Source organism: Acartia tonsa, chromosome 14, assembly GCF_053477335.1.
Source record: "Acartia tonsa isolate MP-2025a chromosome 14, ASM5347733v1, whole genome shotgun sequence".
In the NCBI taxonomy this organism is placed as follows: Eukaryota; Metazoa; Arthropoda; class Copepoda; order Calanoida; family Acartiidae; genus Acartia; species Acartia tonsa.
This window is the reverse complement of record NC_137273.1, coordinates 8,619,908-8,642,113: the sequence shown is the minus strand read 5'-3', so window position 1 is coordinate 8,642,113 and position 22,206 is coordinate 8,619,908. Positions and strand designations below refer to the sequence as shown.

The window sequence follows — 22,206 nt, the reverse complement described above, 5'->3', positions numbered from 1 at the left end:
TAAACTCAATCATTAAACTAACCACCCAAAATCTTGAACAACACAAATGAAAATACGATTTGATAAGATTTAAAAATTTGACCAAAAAAATAGATTTCTTCTAAAAGTAAATCCATTTACCCTTAAATAGTCTAAATATTTTCAGTACCCATCCAAACCTTTCTCACAGTTAAAGACCTGCAGTTTATTCTAGCTAGTTTAAGGATAAGTTCCTGTATATATTCACTGAATTGCACCACTACTATGTTTGTCATTGTATCTCCATACTAAAAAACAGATATGTTTGATAAAAAGAAGAACCAACGAGATTCACTTGCAAAAAGCCCAAAATCATTGCTTCAAACAAAAGAAATATTGTATAAGAACAAAATACAAATTTATCATTATTTACAGGTGTGTTTAGAAAAGAAAGTTATTGTCATGTGTCTAACATAACAGCAGAGCTGGATCTTTAAAAGCGTAGCCGTGGCCGTAGTCGTGGTCAGAGTTACAGCCACCAACCTAATAGCGATCTTTAAATCATATTAACCACGCGTAATCATGGCCACAAAAAAAAATGCGATCTTTAAATCATATTGACAACGCGTAGTTGTAATCGTAGCGTGGTTAACCACGCTAAAAGTGACCACAGTCCGTTGGTGTGGCTAAAGCGTTGCTAAAGCCACGAAGACAGCTGCTTTTGATAATTTTAACGTAAAACTATTGAAAACGTAAATTATAATTGTTAAATGAATGTATGAATAATTGTACGGGCATGGAATATTTTATTTAAAAACTATCATAAAAATATTTTAATTGTGGTTTTTATAAATAATAAAATAAAAGTAAATTATAAAAGTTAGGATGTAGTTTATTTATATGATGTATAAAATAACGTACGGGCATGGAATGATTTGTTAATATTGAACCGTCACATATGGGTATTGGGTAATACTAATAAAGTATGTTGCCTGTGTTACATAAAGAGACAGTTTTTAGGAAATTAATATGATAAAACTATAAATATACTTAAATTAAATTAAATTCTTTTGGGGATTTATTACTGCAATATTATTGATAAGGTTGGAATATGATTACATTTTTTAAATTTTAGTAATTGAATGTATTTTTTTATTTATATTGAATTTATTGGACTCTCCCTTTGTCTTGTGTGTAGTGGCTGTCTGTCCAGCCGTGCTGGGCAATTGGCCGGGCGTGCAATGTCGTGCTGTGCCGTGCCCCGGCACGATATAGGCCATACCAGCCGTAGTACCAACTACATTGGCTCATGCCCTTAATAATATGTAAATATTACAAACATTTAAAATGTGTTATTAAAATAGTAATTTTGTATAAAATATAATTTCATTTCTCTGATGAAAATAATTTATTTTTAGGTGGGCCATAAAAGATTTTAGATATCCATAATTCTAGGATAGCCGGCATTGCACTTCTGTAAAATCATTTAAAAATCCATGTTTTATTAGCAGCACTGTGGCGACGACTACGGCTACAGCTACAACCACAGCTACGCCTACGACAACGACTACAACTACAACTACAGCCATGACTACGGCCACGGCTACAGCCACGCCAACGGCTACACATTTAAAGATCCAGCTCAGTATTTACCTGTATAGTTCCACAATCTGGATACTGACCAGGCCTTGGAATTCTAAGGGTATGAGAGAGACCACCGTTGCCACGAATATAGCATCCAGCTCTGAAAAAAGAGTTAAATTTTGTATTTATTGCACATTCTATATGTCTTTCTATTAATTGCAAAATTAAAGAAGTATTGATTGAAAAAAATCAGGGAAAAGGGAATGATATTCTGACATACAATCCTAAAGGAAAATTTCTCCACAACCCCCTTCCCCTTTTCCTCCCCTTCTTACCCACCCCTCTTAAGTTACACAAAAACAAGATATACCCCCACCAAACTTTCAAAGGTTTCGTGATTTTTTGTAGAATTGATTGTTAGAATAGCTAGGCCTGGAATAAATGAATTTCTTTTTCTTTTGGGGAACCATAACTCTTGGCTTTTATACTCTTTACTTACAAAACATAAAAAAGAACACGATTTTGTGGGTCCAATTTTGATTGGTGTTATTTGTATAGTAGTGGTATTGTATATAGAAAAAAAGCATACCTTCCATAGTTATTGTGAGTGTAGATTCGTCCCCTGTCAAAATGATAATCATTATATAGAAAAAAATGTGCTTAATGGCCTAATTATTTTGCCCCATCCCCTCCCCCAATTATAAAATCATTTTTACAAAATCGATACTACAAAGTTCAACAATCTCTATCTGGATGAAGCTTAAGATTTCGCTAACTGCTAAACTCATATTATTTTTAGTTCTTCAAACAGAAGACAAATTTATATTTGCTAAGGATTCTACTTGGGGTCATTATAAAACTTTTAGAATTACTACATGCTTTAAAATTTCAAGGATTCATTTTTTTTATTTATATAATCATTTTCCTAAATCCTTCAGGAGTTCTCAGAGTAAAATCCATTCCACTTGTGTCACAGACTTGAGATACTGAATAAAATATTCATTAACAGGATTTCATGGACAGGGCACTACCAGCAAAACATTTTATTTAAAAAGATACAGAGAAAATATAAAAGTAAAATGTTTAATAATTATGTAGCTAAGAGAAGGTATCAATGGGAGACAAATCTATATGTACTGTACAGACAAACAAAATTTTACTAAATTTGAATTTTAAACAAAAGATATTAATGAACAATGTGTAGAGTTTTAGGGATTATTCAATAGGAAATCATTTCTTTCTTATTCTTTACTATTTTACTGTATCAATTGATGAAAGAAAAAAACTTTAGTAGCAGTCAGTAAAAATGAATTTATTTACATTTTTTTCTTATGCCTTTAAATAACAAAAAAACAAATTTATTCATAGGGCTGAACTTATTCTGTATCTTTAAGGTCAAGAGTGTTTAATAATATCAAATTTTATTCTAAAGAAATGTGTTAAAAAACATTATAAGAAAAATACAAAAAGAAAATAAATGATTTAAAATAAATAAAAAGAACAAATTAAATCAAAATCTATTTTCACGCCTTGTTAGTTAATGTGAATTACAAAGTAAAATCCATGAACATAGAATACAAACCAAGGCAGGGAGAGGACATTAGGCTGTTAAATACACTAGTTCCCAAAGTCTTATAATAACGTTATCTATAGTTTGCCTAATAACCTTGGGTACTTATATTGAATTTTGCTATGTTAGTTAATTTTTTGAGTGCCCAAACCTTTCAACCACTAATTATAATCTATAGAAGTGGAATTTTTGTGTATCATTATCGGCGGGGATGTTCATTAATTTTTCAGCCATAGGCTTATCCCTTTAGATCCCTGACACAAACCAACAAATAAAGTGGGTATTTACTTCCGCATAATATCACATCTGTTCAGTTTTAAATTTTTGACAGACACAATTCTTTCCATATAAAGTTTTGTTCGTTAAGATATGGCTAATTACTAAACAGATTGATTTCTCTAATATTTGAAGCTTTAAATGGGTACCTAAATGGTTTAATGCCATTTTACTATTATATTTAAGTACTGGGATAGTTTTAAGCTATTTATTTGCCCCCTGATACACTTAAAATATACATCTACTTGTTTCAAATAACTTGAAAGGGTTATTTATTAATAAAAGTGTCTTAAGAAAGGTATATTTTATGCTGTTATAATAATTTGAAAGTTTAAAAATGCGAAAGTGATGGCATACCTTAAGATAACTGTTAATTGTTGTTGTTATATAAAATCAGGGATTATAAGGGATAAGGCAATTCAATATCTTCTTCAATCCCAAAGCAATAAGCCAACAAATGAAAGATCTTGTTTATAAAACTTTAAATACAAGTATAATTTTCAGTTCATTATCCCCTTCCTCCCTGCACAAATTGCTTATCGTAAAATTCATTGTCATTGATTTTACAGTAAATTTTAAAAAAGTTTATTCAACAATGCATTAACCTTTTTTGTTTAAAAAAAGTACAATGATGTTCTTTTAAACTTAAAATAATGTTATTTGATTTTATTTACATAGAAACTCATTCTCGTGTAAAATGTTATTTGCACTTTTGGGATTAGTAAAACAATAAAAAAAACACATAATATAAAATATGTATCCCGCTGAGAGATAAATTCAAAATAAAAGAATGTCCAATTTAATCTTTACATAATATTATTTTCTCGTATTCATTCGAATCCGGTGGATAGGAACCGGTTCTCATGAATACGAAAAAACTATGTCTAGCATCGTATTATATCCAGTTTTCTACGAATATAGAAATGTACAATCATAAGATTAAAACCAGTTTTTTTAGCCGTTGCCTTCGGATCCTTGTTTTAATCTTATAATTGTACATTCTATATCCGCGGAAAGCCGTTTATAATACGATACGAGAAATAACTATTAAAGAACCCAATTTCAAATCGGTGTTTTCACACAAAGTGTCGGCTGAGCAATGATACCCCCCTCTCTATTTTGTAAATAAATTAAAAATTAGAGGTGGGACAGTATAATTTAACCCACCCTGAACCAATGTAATAAATAATCAAACGAAAAACTACTCCCATTCTTTTGTATTCAAACCATTTTAAAATAAGGGAGGGGGAGTATCAGCGCCAACAAATTATTCAGCAAATATCGGAAAGACCAAAATTTTGTTGTTTATATGATGAATTCCACTTTTTTTTGTGTTAATAAAATATTAAGTTTTGGTGTTAGTATACCACTTATAGCGAGGCGTGCGAAGGGTTCTCTTGAGGAGGTGAAAAAGTGAATTTCCTAATTCTATTTTCAAGGAAAGTGTTAACCAAGGACGTCCAAGACTTTTTATTGTTTTCGGGGTGAATGAGGGATAATTTGAAGTATTTCCAAAAAATTGTCTGGAGGGTGAAACTCCCCTCCCTTGGACGTTCCTGCTATTATCACCAAACTACTCTTCCCCCTAAAAGCTTAATGCCTATGCATGAAAGTTAGTCAAAAACTATCAAAAACTTTTTTTTTAAACAAACAAACATATTTTCCCCTGAAAAGTTAATAAAGAAAATGTGAACATCCCATAAATAAAAACTAAAAACACACAATATCCCATTTGCTGTCCAAACATACCGTCAAGGCAACCCCCCTCTCCAATCCTTCCATAAAAATCCCACTCCGGGGTGTCCTCAAAATCATACGCCTCCACGTCCCTCTCATGTTTGTCAGACTGTTCACAGTTCACTTGGAAACTGTTGCGGATCCTTAACGGTAAAATCAAATGCTTTAGTTAGGTCAACATTTGCGGATATAAAATATTTTTTTAGTTACTCAAATTAAGATTGTTATTTGTGTTTTAAAAATTATTAAACCCATGAGTAAAAAGAATGAATTATCAATTTCTTGATTGATATAAATATTACATATCTAACTTAAAACACAAACAACTATCTGATTTGAGCAAAAAACATTTCATATCCTTTTATTAAAAAAAAACACAAATACCTTCCAGGCAATCCTCGGAGCGGCGAAGTACAGAATTGCCGCCGATTACTGCCCCTCCACCAATCTCGCGCTGATAAAAATCGTAGCGGTCGCTGACCGCGAAAAATCCGCGGTTCTGCAGGTCCAGGTCAGACAGGGAACTGCGATCGCTGAGTTCGCAGTTGAGATCAACTGCGCTTGAAATGCTGTAACCTATACCGCTAAGAGAAAAATGGTTATATACAGTAAACAAATTTAAACCAAAGTTCTATATCAATGGTATCCTTTTAAAAAGTTATTCTATTCTGATAAAAACAAGGAGTTTCATAAGCATTGTAAGCGCAGCAAGAATTTACCAATAAAAATATCCGCAAAACAAACAAATAAATTAGATTTAATAATTTTGTGATAAGTTTTAGCTTAGGTTAAGCAAGCGTTCATAGATGCTTGCAGGGTTTTGAATTCTCCCATAAAAATATTTTTCTTATGCATTATATTTTTAGAGATTTACTTTACTTGGTGTTGTCATAATAAGCAGAAATATAGACGTTCAGACGGACATACAGACATGTCCCAGTTATAGTGTAGTTGAATGAATATTAGATTTTTATTATACTTACATATAATTGAAGGAAAGGCATTTGAAAGATCTTTCATGTAGACAGTCCTTTTGTAAGAGCACAACATTTAATTATTAATTTCAAATAATGTTATAAATCCTTATATAAAAATAACAGGATGTCTCTGTGTGTGTGTCTATTATCTTTACCAAAGTATCTTGTTAACCGCTGGACCGATAGGGTTCTCCTTTGCAATGTAGCTTCTCATAGGTCCTGGGAGGTTTAAGTCTATTTTGGGGGAGGGCATTAACACCCTCCCAAGATAAATCACCCCAAGAAAATAATGACCCGCTAATTTTTCTCGACTTCCTCCCTTCCCTCACCTCAAGAGCCTCAAGGGGCGTTTCTGCGCGCTAATAGTATAAAAGTTATATTATTTTTTAAAGTTGGTAAAATTAAAAGAATGTAAAAAATTTAATAAAATGTAAATAAAAATACAACTATTCTTGTAAGCTTGAGTACGTATACACTGTGTCACATGGACAGACAAACGCACAGACTTACTTTAATCATAGAGTAGGAACCTAGTAATAGTGTCTAACTTTTTATCTCTGTGACGTAACAAAAATCGAAGGATGAGAGGGGGGGGGGGGGTGGGAAAGGAAACCCCTAAAAAAGAGATCAATTTTTGTTACGTCACAAAGATACAAAGTTAGACACTATTACTAGGTTCATAGAGTAGCTGTGTTATTAAAAAATTTTGCAGGCGCGTTGCTGCTTTAAACTTAATGTTGTGCGTCATGCCTGTTCACATTCAAACAGACTGTTGACGGTCAGCCTCTTTCTTATGAATGGTTGACGCAGCCTTGTTCTGGAGCGAACCTGGAGTAGTTTAAGAAGCTAAATTACACTGTAATTCACATTAGTGGATAATATTCAAAAGGAAACAAACTAGCAATTTTTTGTTACGGTTCAGCTTTAATAAAGCAGAAATTTATGTAAAAATGACTATGAAACGCTAGGATGACTGCCAATATATATAGTATATACCTGTCTAAAAGTATCGCCAGTACCAGGATCGCACCTACTCCTGCTTCCTCTCACTGGATTGTTCACTACTAAAAACAACAACAAATAATAAGAGGACCAAACCTTGCAAGGTCATCAAGGTTTAATAAATTCCTTTTTATAACTAAAAAGTTCAAGAAACTATTGCTATGTCAGGTGCGATTAATATAATAACATAAATATTTAGAGTAGGGGGAATGTTTTGGCCGAAAACAGACACAACTCATTGCCAAGCTCTTACAGACCAAGTTGTGCAATTAAAGGTGTTTGGTTATCTGAAGAGCGTTTGGCCATATAATATTAATCATGGTCCTAGTTAGAGTAGGGGGAATGCCTTGGCCGAAAACAGACACAACTATTTGTCATGCTCTTCCAGACAAAGTTGTGCAATTAAGGGGTTAATTGGCTGAAGATCGTTTGGCCATATAATATTAATCATGGTTCTAGTTAGAGTAAGGAAATGCCTTGACCGTGAACAGACACAACTATTTGTCATGCTCTTGCAGACAAAGTTGTGCAATCAAAGGTTTGGTTGTTTGAAGAGGGTTTGGCCATATAATACTCATAATTAAACAAAATTTTGTTTGGAGATACATAAAAATAAGATCTCGTAGTGTATTCCGCCCTCCTTTAAAGCCTATTCTATTAGACAAGCTGCGGTAAAAAATACAAGCGGCTGCGCCCCTAGTATCTATGGGTTCTATATTCAAAGAGATATGAACAAGCAAAATGGTCTAGAACCATCTCAGGGCCTTTAAGAAGCCTAAATTAAAAGGAGAAACATATCGATTCAGCGGTTAGCGATATCTTTCGCTACAAACAAAAAATTACTAATTTATATAATAGGAAAGGATTACCTGGCCTGGAAGGATTAAAGGGGCCTGGATACTTTTCATAATATGCTTGATCTGCTCGAGTTTCTTCTATACCTTTGACAAAATATTTATTGGTTTTAGTACATTTTTTTTTTATCATTTAATTAAAAGTCTTTTACTTTTAATTATAGAAACTAAATACGTAAATTAAACATTCTATGTCTACAATTACGATTTTTGGAGGGGGGGGGGGGCTAAAAATTTCTACAGGGATAGTAAAATTGCGTAAATTGAGTATTTTATTTTGGGGTAATAGGGGATAATAACCCCTTCATCACCTTCACCCTTGTACAAAATTAAAATTTGTATATCAGAGCATTTAATACAACTTTATTTTCAATAAATTAAACATGACATGCACCACCCTGCAATTTTATTTGTCAAAATATCGCGGAAGTTATTTATTAACTTTTGTTGTATGTATTTTAAGTGTATATACATTTTCGCACATTTTCAAATCATTATAGCCTCGTATTAATACAACAGCACAAACTATAGTCCTTCCCCCTTCTTTTACACATTTACAACCAGGGAGGGAGGGGACATTAGGCTGCTTAATGCACTAGTCCCCAAAGTTTTATGATAACGTTTTTTTTGTTGGCATAACAACTTTGGGGACTTTAGTTGAATTATGATTGGCTTGTTCATTAAGTTGAGTGTCCAAACGTCATAACCACTAATTGTAAACTAAAGAAGGGTTAATTTTATGAATCATCATTGGGGTCGGACATAAATTGATCGGCCATTGTCTTATCTCTTAATCATTTATCATCAATCTTGTTTTTAGCGAATATAAAACACTAAGTGGATGTAATAACATGCGGAAGTGGATACACACATACATAGGTTTGGACATTATAATAATAATAGGCCATTTCCGATAGTTTCACTTTTACATGAGTTGCTAAATATATTTCGACCAGGGAAACGAGAATAACTATTGGATCATTTTATTGGTTAATAAACATGTCTTATTAGTTTATTTAACCCTGCCCTCTAAGAGTTTGAAAGAAATATAGCCTAAAACCACTCCAATAACTTCCCTAAAAAGAAGGATCTAACAGGTTCGCTTAGGGACAAGTGACCAGGATTCTGAAAAACAATTCTCGTAGCCCAACTTCTTTATTTCTAAACTGCAATCCCGCTTCCCTTTGGTAACATTGCAAAACCAATTTTACCCAAAAAATGTATTGGAAATTTCAATTAAAATCAAAATAAAATAGAGAACTTGGTAAAATAATGAAACTTAAACTAATTTATTCAATGTTAACAAACAGTAAATCCGTCAGACGCCTGGACACAACATAATAAAAAAGTAGCTTCTGCATTAAGGATAAATCTAATGTATTTTGTAATGTTACATTAGTTAATATGTCGTACTAACAGGTGTTTAGATCATGCGATAACATATAACAGTTAAATTACAAATGTATTTTTCAACTACGCCCTTACATTACAATATTCTCATATACAAGTAACAGGATGCCCTTCTGTCTATATGTGTCTACTAGCGGCTACGCCCCTAGAGACCTCTAGGGGAACTTAAAGTAGGAGGGGTAAAAGACGACCACCAACCCCTCACTTCAATTATTATTTGAGTTTTAAAAAGAAAAGGAAATTTTTTTGAAAGGGGGTTCATCTTTTATTTGGAGGGTGAACTTACCCTCGCCCAAAATAGTTAAAAACCTTCCCTGGACTTGTAAGAAGCTTTACTGTAAAGGAGAACCATATCGGTTCAGCTGTTAGCGAAATCCTTTGCTACAGACAAAAAAACCTTGCTACTTTATATAATAGGATTACTAACTCGCTATCTCCAGAACCGACATAATTCTCCTTTACATGAGGCTTCTAGGGGCTTCTGCAGAAAGCTACTTATTTTTTTGCATATAAGTTGATTATTAAGAATAAAAAAATAAGGAATACTACTTTATTTTTTACCTCTTTAAATAATTTTTATGTTTTTTTTCTCTCTTTTCCAGCATTTTTTTAAAAACATCTAACTACAGACATGAAAAATATGTAAAAATATAATTCTAAATTTTCTAATTGAATCTACTCTAAACAAGGATGACAACATCCATAAGTAGCGAAGCACAAAAAATCATGGATGGGAATACGTACAAGTAGATTTAAAGTGTATTTATTAAAATCAAGAATAGATTTATCCTTAACTTAAAAATTTGCAAAATCGGACTATATACGTTAGATATATGGAAAAATAAGAGAAAAATTTTAAAATAGCCAAAAACCTGCAAAAAGGCAGTCTGACCGTCATGGTTGTTTTCTTTAAACGTCAGGAAATTTAATTTTGATATATATGAATGAAAAATTTTTAAAAATCGGACCATAAACACCAAAGGTATGGAGAAATATGTGAAAAATACAAAAATAGCCTAAAACCTGCTTAAATGCAGTTTGACCATCATAGTTGTTTTCTTTAAACGTCAGGAAATTTAATTTTGATATATATGAATGAAAAATTTTTAAAAATCGGACCATAAACACCAAAGGTATGGAGAAAAATGTGAAAAATACAAAAATAGCCTAAAACCTGCTAAAAAGCGGTCCGACCGTCATCGATGTTTTGTAGTTAATTGTGCTTCTTAATAATGGGAATGTAGTTAAAAATTTCAGCCTTATATCTTTTATAGGAGCCGAGAAAATAACGTTTCCCCCAAACTAAGACGGACATACGGACAGACGGACATTTCAAATTATAGAGTAGCTTCGCTACTAAAAATTATAGAGTAGCTTCGCTACTAAAAAGACATAATTAGTCGGTTGGCCTAAGAATTTAAAACAATTTTCATTTTAAATCATGCAGTTTAGACAAATATTTTAGGATACAATATATGCGATTATTCAAATAAAACTAAATTTTAACTACTAAAAGACAAAATCTACGTTTGCAACGATTTTGATATGCATAATGAAAACAAGGATATTCTTTGATAGCGTAACAAAGAAACCAAATAAATGTTTCTAATTCATAGAGAAAAGCCTAACAAAGAAGATAATCATCCTAAAGTAAAATCTTGGCAAAAAAAGCATTGTTATATCTTTAATAGCAGCCAAGACAAACACACATTGTTAAGGTCTACAGAACTAACAAACAGCGTGACAAAATTAGTTATGGGGTAGCTCCGATATTAATTAAAGATTTCGTAAAATTTTCTACATACAATACATGCGAAGGCTACACAAGCACAAAATCCAACCTTTGGGCAAAAGATCTTTAGAGAAAATTGGGGGCGGTAATCGCGGAGGGAGAACCAACGGCGGTACGGCCACTGTAAACCCGCCAATTAGTTTGCGGTCAGCTTTGGCAAGGCGGAGAGAGGGTTCAATGGGGAGTTGGATTGGAGGGAATTTGGGTAAGGTTAGGTTGGCTGGGTTTGGGTCAATTTTGGGGCTTGGGATTATGTTAGAAGAGGCAGCTTCACGTTCTAATTTATTTGTAATTATGAATAATTTACTAATAATATATAGATATACTTTTTAATAAATTGGATTAGTATTTTTGAGAAGCATTTAGTTATTTCACTCCGTTTAATTCAGAAGCTGTTTAAAAACGTATCTGTTATGCTTATTTAAATGTTTGGTTAGGTTAATAATGGTTGAGTTAGTCCCGTAGGGTTGATACCACACATGATTAAAGCTTCCTACTATATTTAAAGACTTCATATTAGGGATAGGAGGTTATTTTGTTAAATTTTTAATTCAGTGGATTATAATTCTAGGCTTCCACATTTTCTGTTACTTTTCAAATAAAAGTAAGAAATAAAAAGAAAATAGTTGGAGTAAAGGTAAAATATTTTTCTTTCTGCCTTATTACTGAAATATTTGTAAAATACTTGTAAAAATGTAAAAAACTTACCAATGATATTTTCATAATAGTCAAAGAATGGGTCATACAGGATTCTACTTTCCCTTTGGTTCTTACTGCTAAGACGACATTCACGGTTCCGTTCACTGTAGGCTACTGACAAACAACTGAAACAAAGAAAGCTGCATACATGATTTTTCTTTCCATCTGATTCCTGCTACTAAGAACACATTTACATGTTTGATACCCTATGCTTTTAACAAACAACTAAAACATATAACAAAATCTGATTTTTCTATGATTTTCAAGGTTAAGACGACATTTATTAATCTACATTATTATTATCTTCTATAATACAAAGTAGAATGATGTCTGTCCGTCTGTCACTTAAGATCTCGGTAACCACTGAACCGATTAGATTATACTATTCAGAGAATATACTAACTGGTCCTGTGGTGGTTTTAGGCTATTTTCTTGGGGGGCGGGACTCCCCCAACCCCCCAAAAAATAAAAAAATCCTCCTGCTATTTTTTAAAAATTAGGCTAGTCATTTTTTTTGCTAAGAAAGCTGTACTTTTTATAAATCGCTTTGATTGTTAAAAGGGTTACCTAGAATCAATAGAGTGTAGACATTCATCCAGGCAACGTCCCAGCTCTATATCTCTATATGTTGTTGTATATGGGGTCTAAGATAGTATATAAATGTTTAGTAAATGGATAGACAGCAAATACATATTCACAGGTAGAAAGATACAAAAATATCTGTATATAAAAATATGTCTAGGATGTCTATATGCGTCTGTCTGTACCGAAGGATCTCTCTAACAGCTGAACTTTTATGGTTCACATTTACAGTAAACTTTTCATAGGTTCTGGGAAGGATTATAACTATTTTGTGAGGGAACCTCTACCATCCCAAGAGGCATAGAGAAATATGTATTTAAGACTATCACAGACAAAACTTCAGACTATGTGATTTATGGAGTAGATGTATGTTGGTGAGCAAAATAATCGGATCTACTGCAGTTCACGGTAAAATATTGCTGGTAACGAATATTGCTAAAAAATTATTAATTTTAAAGGCTGCTAGCTGCCAAACGGCTGAACGTACAGATCATGCCCGCACAAAGTTTTAAGCGGCATAAAAAGGCCTACAAATAATCTGGAATAGCCATTAATCAATAATGCATAATTATCTTGCAGTGCAGAGAAATGCGCGAAAAAGACCTATTTTACGCGGTTTTTCTTCAGTGAAGCTTTCCCTGTGCATCATTGGATCTAGTCTATTCCAGATTATTTGTAGGCCTCCTTATGCCGCTTAAAATGGTGTGCGGGTATGATCTGTACGTTCAGCCGTTTGGCAGCTAGCAGCCTTTAAAATTCATAAATTTTTAGCAATATTCGTTACCAGCAATATTTTACCGTGAACTGCAGTAGATCCAAATAATCTAAAAGCACAGAAAAAAACTCATTTTCTTATTAGAAATTTAAATTCCTTAAAATTATTACAAAAAGAAAACCGGACCAAGCTATTTAATGAGTAGATGCACATTAGTTCAAATAATAAGCAGCGGAAAAATTCAAAATTTTACCTGTAACATAGAATTTCTGTATCTTTGGAAAGGAACCTCAACATTGTAATATCTATTATCCCGTCCATATAAATAATTTGTATCCTAATAAATAAAAATATTAGTGCAGCTACTCAGGAATTGTCAGTACTCAAAGTTGTGGAGATGTTCATTCCTGATCCAATTTTGTATGTATGAGCTTGGATTGCTTAAGCTTTCAAACAGTTTTTCAAAGGTTTAGTTTTCGAAAATATTTAAAAAAAAATATCATTATAACAACACACAGCCAAGGAGCACTTAAGTTGGGGGAGTAGGATGCAGTTGATCCCCCCATTTTCAACTTTAAATTTAGGTTTTCTATGAGTGATTTATCTTGAAAGAATTATAAACAATCTCAGGAGTAGCTACATTGTACAGGAGAACATATCGGTTCTGCGGGTGTCCTTCAGTACAGACAGACACACAGAGAGACAGCTGGTTACTTTTATAGATGACCACTTTGAGAATATCATACCTGAGTTTTTAACTGGCCGACTCTGGCTCCTTCTACGCAATGAAGTTCATACAACGAGTTACTTGGTGCCGCATCTAAAGATAGGTAGTTATATATGTAGATAGATAGGTAGTAAGACATGTACTTAGGTAGGTAGATAGGTAGATAAACAGATTAGTGGCAACGAGATTGTTGATCTTTATGGACTGGAAGAGATTAAAACATATATAGATTTTAGTTTTGTTGTAGATACATATATATTTTATTATTATAATTACATTATAAATAACTTACTGAATTCTTTGTTAGCAATGATATTATTGTCACCACTCAATAGGCACTCCCTCTTAGTTGGCGAGTACTCCAAACTTCGACAGGTGAAGGACAGAGAACCTTAATATTTTGATTTAATAAAGGCGTTTGATAGTAATCAATTAGCACATATTAAAGAGATTTGCTAAAAATAGTTAATTAAGGTATAATTAATCAATACTATACGATAGTTAGTCGGTCTACCATACAATTTGAATGTTTGACGTTCATTTAAATATTGATAAGAAAAGCTTTCTACTTCGCCCCTAACATACAGGGTGGGGCAAATAAGACCGGACATTTTTCAAAAGACTATGGCTCCAAAACTACTTAACCAATCAGGACATTTGACCCCACTATAAAAAGCTTAGGTAATAGTCTTTTTGCCCATAAAAATCTTTGGACGATGGAGGACATGTACTCCGAGCTGGCCGCGCATATGTTCAACAAGGCGGATTCCGAGTGCGCCCGTACAATACCCTGGATTCACGACTATGGCCTACTAAATCTGATCTCAGTCCATCTGTAGATGAGATAGACTTATAAAACTTGCTGGAGTTACTCTTAGATACATAAGTAAGACACTAGAAAAGACTAGAGCTCTCTATCCCAGCTGGCTTGGCCGTAGTACTCCGGCAAAGTGAAACGTGGCAGATTTTGACATGTCAAAAACGTCTAAAATCTTGAATATTTCTCGGTTATTGACTTCAGGGGCCATATGGAACTCGTTTTAGACTATGGGTTGCGCTGATAACCCTTGCTAAATCTTCATGCTATTTCCAAAAAGGTATAGCACGTTGTTATAGCTCATTTGTGGCCCAAATGAGAGCCGCCGTGTCGAAGGTTAGCTTAAAAGATGGGTAAATTTGAATCCTGCGGTTACTCACGTTCCGAAGGAGATGTGGCCTCCCAGCAGCCCCTATCTTAATCTTATGTACTATTGGGACTGAGGCTACTTTGAAGCATGCACCAATAGACATGCCCATACCACAAAGACCTTCCTCGTGTCCATTATTAAGGAGAACTTCGCCGGCTTGGACAGGGACATGGTGATCATGGACTGCGGGCGGTTCAGAGGGCGGGTAGAGGCGGTGATTGGGGCTGACGGCGATTTAAATGAATAATCTAATAGTCTTATACCCAATTTGCTTCCCAGTTTTTAAAATTTAATAAAATCTTTAAAATTGACGATTTTATGTTCATTTGATTAAAAAATAAAATTTGTCCGGTCTTATTTGCCCCACCCTGTATATTACAGTTAAACAGTAATTGCTCTACTTTTTATCATAGTTGTATAATAAAACTACAATTTATACTAAACGTTTTTCAAAATTTTAAATTTTATCAAATTTTACCTGTTTCGTCTCTACATAATCTTAGGCAATCTTTGGCTGTTGTATCTGGTACTCTAAATAAAAAAAATTTAAAACATCAATAATGCAATGAATAAAGAAAAAGCTGAACAAATTAACCACCAATAAAAGTTATAAAATCATTGGTCAGGAGAAGAATGAAAACTAAAAGCATATCTTATGTAGATAGCATATATTCCCCCCAAACCTTCCCAGGATGTATGAAAACCCAACAAATTGATAGCGGTTTAGCGGGTATTAAAATAGAAATACAAAAGAGAGACAGAAAGACAGACATCCTGCTACTTTTATCTAAAGATAAATATATACATACCTGACCATATTAGCTTGATTTTTCAAATTCACATCCTCCTCCAAAACAAATTGTGTAAAGCCCTCACACTGTGATTGACCTAGAAATACAGGGATATAAAGGGACGATAAATTAATACTCAACCCCAATGATTAAAAACAATATTGCCCTTTTATGTAGTTTAAAATCATTGAAAGCTTTCTCCCTATCTTTCCTTTTCTCTCGACTAGAATATTTCTTAGACTAGTGTCTTTCTTATTCTCTCTTTTTCTTTCTTTTTATTCTGATTTACTATTAGTTGTAACCGTTCTTTCTTTCTTTATTAATTAACTAGAGGTCTCTAGGGACACTTAAGCGTGGGAAAGGAGGGGGGGGGGGGAGGTCGACCCCAAAATAGTTTTAAAACCTTACCAGGACCTATGAGAAGCAACATTGAAAAAGAGAAAATGAGAACCATATCAGTTGAGCGATTACAAGATCATATTACAGACACATATACATCTTATTATTTAAGTAATTGATGTTAAAATTCTTACCATAGAGACAATCATTTTCCATATAGAAGCTTCCTCTAACTGCCTTCTTCAGAGTTCCTCGATACCTAAATCAAAGATTATGACTTCAAGACTTGCGGCTCCAAAATCAAGTGGTTCTCGGTTCCATTGGAATTCAGTCCAGACGGGATTCAACCCACAGAATTCAGCCCAGCGGGATTCAACCCAACGGTATTCAGCCCACACGGGATTCAACCCACGGGATTCAGCCCACACAGAATTTAGCCAACACGGGACTCAACCCACGTAATTCAGTCCATACAGGACTCAACCCATGTAATTCAGTCCATACGGGACTCAACCCACGGAATTCAGTCCATACGGGACTCAACCCACGGAATTCAGTCCATACGGGACTCAACCCACGGAATTCAGTCCATACGGGACTCAACCCATGGAATTCAGTCCACACGGGATTCAACCCATTATATATGTAAAATTACCAGTTTTTAAAAATATTTTTTTTTAAATTTGAGAACTAAATTTTGGAAAAATTTTTTAAAAAGTTTATGTGAATTTTTTTTTTATTGTAGAAATTATTTTATAATATATGCTTTATAAAAAAATTTGAGAAAAAAAGAATTATTTTCTAAAAATTTGATACTCAAATTTTAAAAAAAATATTTGTTTTTAAAACTGAGAATTCAGTCCACACGGAATTCAAACCAATATATATATAAAATTCTCAGTTTTAAAAACAAATAATTTTTTTTTCAAATTTGAGAAAAAAATTTTTAGAAAATAATTCTTATTTCTCAATTTTTTTTATAAAGCATATTTTATAAAATAATTTCTACAATAAAAAAATTTACATAAACAATTTTCAAGACTTTTTAAAAAAAATTTCTAAAAATTTAGTTCTCAAATTTAAAAAAATATTTTTTTCAAACTGGTAATTTCCGTAGGTTGAGTCCCGTATGGACTGAATTCCGTGGGTTGAGTCCCGTATGGACTGAATTTCCTTGGTTGAGTCCCGTATGGACTGAATACCATGGGTTGAATCCCATGTGGACTGAATACCGTGGGTTGAATCCCATGTGGGCTGAATACCGTTGGGTTGAATCCCGCTGGGCTGAATTCCGTGGGTTGAATCCCGTGTGGGCTGAATTCCAATGGAACCGTCTACCTATAATATCTCGATTACATATCTATCTATCCATCCATCCATATATCCATTTATCTATCTACATACCTCATAAGCTTACAAACTCCTTGAACATTAAAAATCGCGCTACGACACTTGAAGCTTCGTTCACTCAAACATCTAAAAACAGGTTTCTTTTTTAGTGGCTGCGCTACTTTCATAGTGAGGCCAGCATTAGGTACCTCTCCGTCCGTCTGTCTGTATTCATTCATAAGGTGATCGTTCTCCATTTGAATTAGTTCTATGCTAGCCCAACGGACTCCTTCAAAATAAATACAATAGTCATTTCATAGGTTCCAGGTATGAACCTGCAACCCCTGATCCTCCAGGAATTAAGGTATCAGTAACCACAAAATTATGTTCCTCCTATACCTGTCCATACACTCATGTCTACTATTTGCTTCGGTTGCTACAAAATCATCATACTCAACCTACAAATAATAATATTAAAATCCAATTAATATTTTTGATACTATAAACTAATCGGTGCTTTCCCCTAAAGTGTCCATTAAGCACAGAACATCCACTCCTTATTTTTGGAATAGATTTTATTACTATACTTTATTTGTATCACATGGGGAAGAAGCCATTTTGGGCTTGAATTAAGTATGAGAAAATATACCTCAAGATTTGGATACACAGTGAAGGAGTATTGCTTGTTCTTACATAGTTCATCCATTGATCGAGCTATACAATAGTTAGATGGATTAAAAAAGGATAGATTGATATTTAGATAGATAGATTGATAGTTAGATATATTACACAATGACATATTTATTTATAGATAGGTAGATGTATTTCAGAATAGTAGATTGGTTAATAGATTTATAGTTATTTGGATAGATTTTAAATATATATATATAAATAGATGGATGTATGTATGAATATAAATAAACCTTCATTAAATAGAATAATTGGTTATGGAAAATTGTTGAATAGAAAGAATAATTTTATATAGATATCCCTTCTTACCTGATAAACAAATTTGGTTGTAATATTCATTTTCGTAATTTCTATCAGATGTTATCTATGAAATAAAAATGCATAATTCATATTTGAAAATTATTAATAAGTTGGTTTCGAAGATTTTAAAATAATATTTGAAAGATTTTTCTTTTCAAAGAGAAAAGAGCATTTGTTAAAATCAAGAATCACGAAACCTATACGCATACTTTTATTATTTATAATTTGTAGCAATACTGACTGACCAACAGACAAAGTAAATTACATACTGGATGCTTATAAGTATAGGGAATCGTTACAAAAATCAGCTGTATATCTTAAATAACAGCTGAGAAAATCACATTTCTCCCATAGCATTGTGGAATGAATGCCAGACTGACAGACAAAATGAATTAAGCAGTTTCAGATTAAGATTGTAAGAAAAAAGGCTGGGTTGTCAGTAATAGTTGAATATTGGATAGAACCACTGGACCCTTACTCCCTTACTTGATACTATCACATGATCTAAATTAATCTTTAAGTCTTCTATATTGCCAATTCTTTTAAATATTGTTAGGCCATTGTTGCTACGCTTTATATGGAGGGAATTATACTTGTTGGAAAGAAATGATTACCATTTGATTGACCGGTTCTCTTGATAAGATACAGTTACTCTCCTCCCATCTAAAAGTATAAAGATTTGTTGATGATAACTGCAAAACATTCAATTGATTGATTGATTAGACTTAAGTCGTCATGGAATAGGTTTAGATACTCAATAAAAGATACTTCAAGCAATATTCTTACTTATTGATGGGTATAATGGTATAATAGTTATTTCTCACATTGAATTAAAAACAGCTTTCCGTGAATTAAAAATGTAAAATTTAAGATTAATACCAGTTTTTTAATTCCCGAGATGCCGAAGGCACGGGCTAAAAAACTGGTTTTAATATTATGATTGTATATATTTACATTCGTAGAAAACTGGATATAATACTATGCTAGACATAATTTTTTCATATGGATGAGAACTGGTTCTAATTCACCGGATATTAATCGGTTTCGAATAAATAATTCTTACTTGTTATTTATATATCGTCCTGCAGTAAAAGTAAATCCTTTACAGCTGGCTCCGTCCCTAGAATAGTTGAGAGATCATTAAATTGAAACCTTTCCTTTAATTGAGTTTTAGGGGTAAGTTAAATTGCATTTACTTAATGGTTATTGAGTTTTTTTTCAAAGAACAAAATATTTTTAGTAGAAACAGTTTAAAAAAAAATTAAATCAAAGTATAATAGAGACACACAGAAAACTGTCCCGAATTTGTATTAATTTTGAGGAACAAGACTCCAGTGACGTCATATTTTTCTTTCCCGAAAAAGGGAAGGGGGGAAGAAAATCTCTTCAAAAGAGATGGGTAAAACCCCCTTTTCTCCCATCTCTTTTTTCTTCCCCCCTTCCCTTTTTTCCCCCTTCCCTTTTTCGGGAAAGAAAAATATGACGTAACTGGAGTCTTGTTCCTCAAAATTAATACAAATTCGGGACAGTTTTCTGTGTGTCATAATAGAAGGTGTAAAACTTTTTTGAGACAACCAGAAGGTAAAAAAAAAACATATATTGATGGATCCTTATTCTTTAACATCAGGGAGTAGCTTTAGATAAAAAATATCGATCAGATAATTCTTTTAATTCACTTAATATGTATAATTAAAATACAAACCTATAACATCGTTCTGAACATTCTTTCAAAGTTGCTTCGGGAGACGTATTGGATTTAACCTTTATAGTAAATAGAAATATAATTTTGAACAGAGACAATAATAAATAAAAAGATTACAGGAGAGAGGGGTGTTTACTCCCCTCAAACAAATGAAACTCCTCATTTTAACAAAATAAAAAAAATACATTAGATCACCACCTTAAGCCTTTGGAACTACTCCCTCAAAACTTTCAAAATACATTAGATTACCACCTTTAAACCTTTGAAATACCTAACTATATCCCCTCAATAAAGCTTGAACGTCCTAGATGTATATAAAAAGTTTTTCTTATCAGAAACTCAAATCCTCTTAGCCACAAATAATCTGTTTTTACAAAAAAAAATCATTAAACTTGGATTGCTATAACTTAATAAATATTAGCCCTGTGGGTAATTTTTATAGATTACCTAACCAATTGTTAGACATAAAGGTAGATTACTAAATCATAGCCCCACGGATATATTTCATAGTTTACCTAACTTCTAGATTCATATACATACATATACACTTACAAAATTATGGCAATGAAAATGTAAGCCCTAATGGTATATTTCATAGCTTACCTACTTCTAGATTCATATTCAAATTCACTTACCAAATCATAGCCCTGATTTTGTGAGCCCTGCGGATATCTTTCATAGGTAACCTTGCCAGCCCCATTATCACACGTAAACTGAGCTAAAATTAAAAGTTAGGATTATAATGTTAAAAATGTCTTTACCTATTGTCTTTCCTTACTAGCGGCTACGACCATAAAGGCCTCTAGGGGCAAATGAGGAGGGGGGAGAACCCTCCCTCAAAATAGTTATAAACATTCCCAGGACCTATTAGAAGCGGTATCGGTTCAGCGGTTAGCGAGATTCTTCGGTACAAACATACTAGTAGACAGAGAAACTTTATTTTAAAGATTATTTGAAAATTAAAATATTTTTTTATAGGTTTCTAAAATTAAACCAATATAATTTTTAGAGGGTATAGTTTTAGAATACTAGTCTAAGTTATAGTAAAAACTAGCCCCGCTAAAGTCCTAAATACGAGAAATTCTGATGAGAAAAAAAATTATTCTTAAAACATCAAACATTCTGTCAAAGTCAAGACTACTCTAATTAAAAAACTAAGAAAGTTAACGATGTCTTTTTGTTTATCGTCAATGTCTCCCGTTTAATCATTTAGTTATAAGTGACTTCGCCCTTAGTCTCTAGAGGAGCTTGTAAAATATCCTAAAACCAGCCCAAGTAATTCATAAAGCTTCCATGAAAAATATACCTAATTTGGACAACAATCATAAGTTGAAAGACGTACGGATATCTTGTAACTATAAAGTAGCTGAGGTAAAATAGAAATGCTGAGAATATTTTCCGTATCGCTTCAAAACCGATTAATATCCGGTGAATAAGAACTGGTTCTCAGCCCTACTGAAAAATTATGGCTAGCATCGTATTATATCCAGTTTTGTACGAATATACATACAATCATAAGATTAAAACTAATTTTCTAGCCCGTGCATTCGGCACATTTTTATATCCACGGAAAGCTGCTTGCAATACAATGCGAGAAATAACTAATAGATAACTCTTACCATTTGTTAACATGCGAAGTACAGAAAAGACCATTATCATCGGCAACATTTTTAGATTTAACATCTTATTTAATTTTTTTGTACTACATTCAATCTGAAATAAACGATAAGTTGATAGACAAAATTACAACACTTACAGATTAAGAATATTGGTTGAAAAATTTGGAACCAACCAATCAAAATGAACTGTCCAGTGTCCCTTCCTTCTAGAATATAAAGCAACAGGTAAACGTGAAATACATGACAAAAAATAGAAAGTAATATTTTTTCTTTGAAATTTGACATTTAGGTAAAATAATGAAAGCATAACCATAAACATAAAGCTCTATAGTCGTCTTAATTTTTAGCTATTTTCTAAAGTAATTT

At 32.8% G+C, this 22,206-nt stretch overlaps 2 protein-coding genes across 2 annotated transcripts in view; one reads left to right on the top strand and one right to left on the bottom strand.

The window, feature by feature from the left end:
* LOC145306408 (uncharacterized) overlaps positions 1–22,206 on the top strand; it is a 458,128-nt gene that overhangs the window by 230,442 nt on the left and 205,480 nt on the right. The gene's annotated exons all lie outside the window — the stretch shown is intronic.
* LOC145306300 (uncharacterized) lies at positions 132–21,930 on the bottom strand. The gene is made up of 27 exons (XM_080148381.1): positions 21,841–21,930; positions 20,857–20,939; positions 20,222–20,280; positions 19,583–19,639; positions 19,134–19,182; positions 18,529–18,583; positions 18,179–18,243; positions 17,929–17,987; positions 17,605–17,676; positions 16,395–16,459; positions 15,880–15,958; positions 15,549–15,601; positions 14,176–14,274; positions 13,903–13,976; positions 13,410–13,493; positions 12,427–12,503; positions 11,869–11,984; positions 11,210–11,437; positions 7,974–8,045; positions 7,099–7,166; positions 6,853–6,930; positions 6,109–6,155; positions 5,510–5,709; positions 2,470–2,528; positions 2,132–2,166; positions 1,612–1,702; positions 132–266 (listed from the first exon to the last, which is right to left on the bottom strand). The coding sequence occupies exons 1-27, from the start codon at positions 21,902–21,904 to the stop codon at positions 132–134; spliced, it is 2,223 nt and encodes a 740-aa protein (XP_080004507.1). The 5' UTR covers positions 21,905–21,930.

Coding starts and splice junctions, on each gene's coding strand:
- LOC145306300 (XM_080148381.1), bottom strand. CDS start 21,904: ATGTTAAATCTAAAAATGTTGCCGATGATAATGGTCTTTTCTGTACTT. Junction 20,281..20,856: donor AAAATCAGGGCTATGATTTG/GTAAGTGAATTT, acceptor TTTACTATAAAG/GTTAAATCCAATACGTCTCC. Junction 11,438..11,868: donor CTATTATGAAAATATCATTG/GTAAGTTTTTTA, acceptor CAAATAAATTAG/AACGTGAAGCTGCCTCTTCT.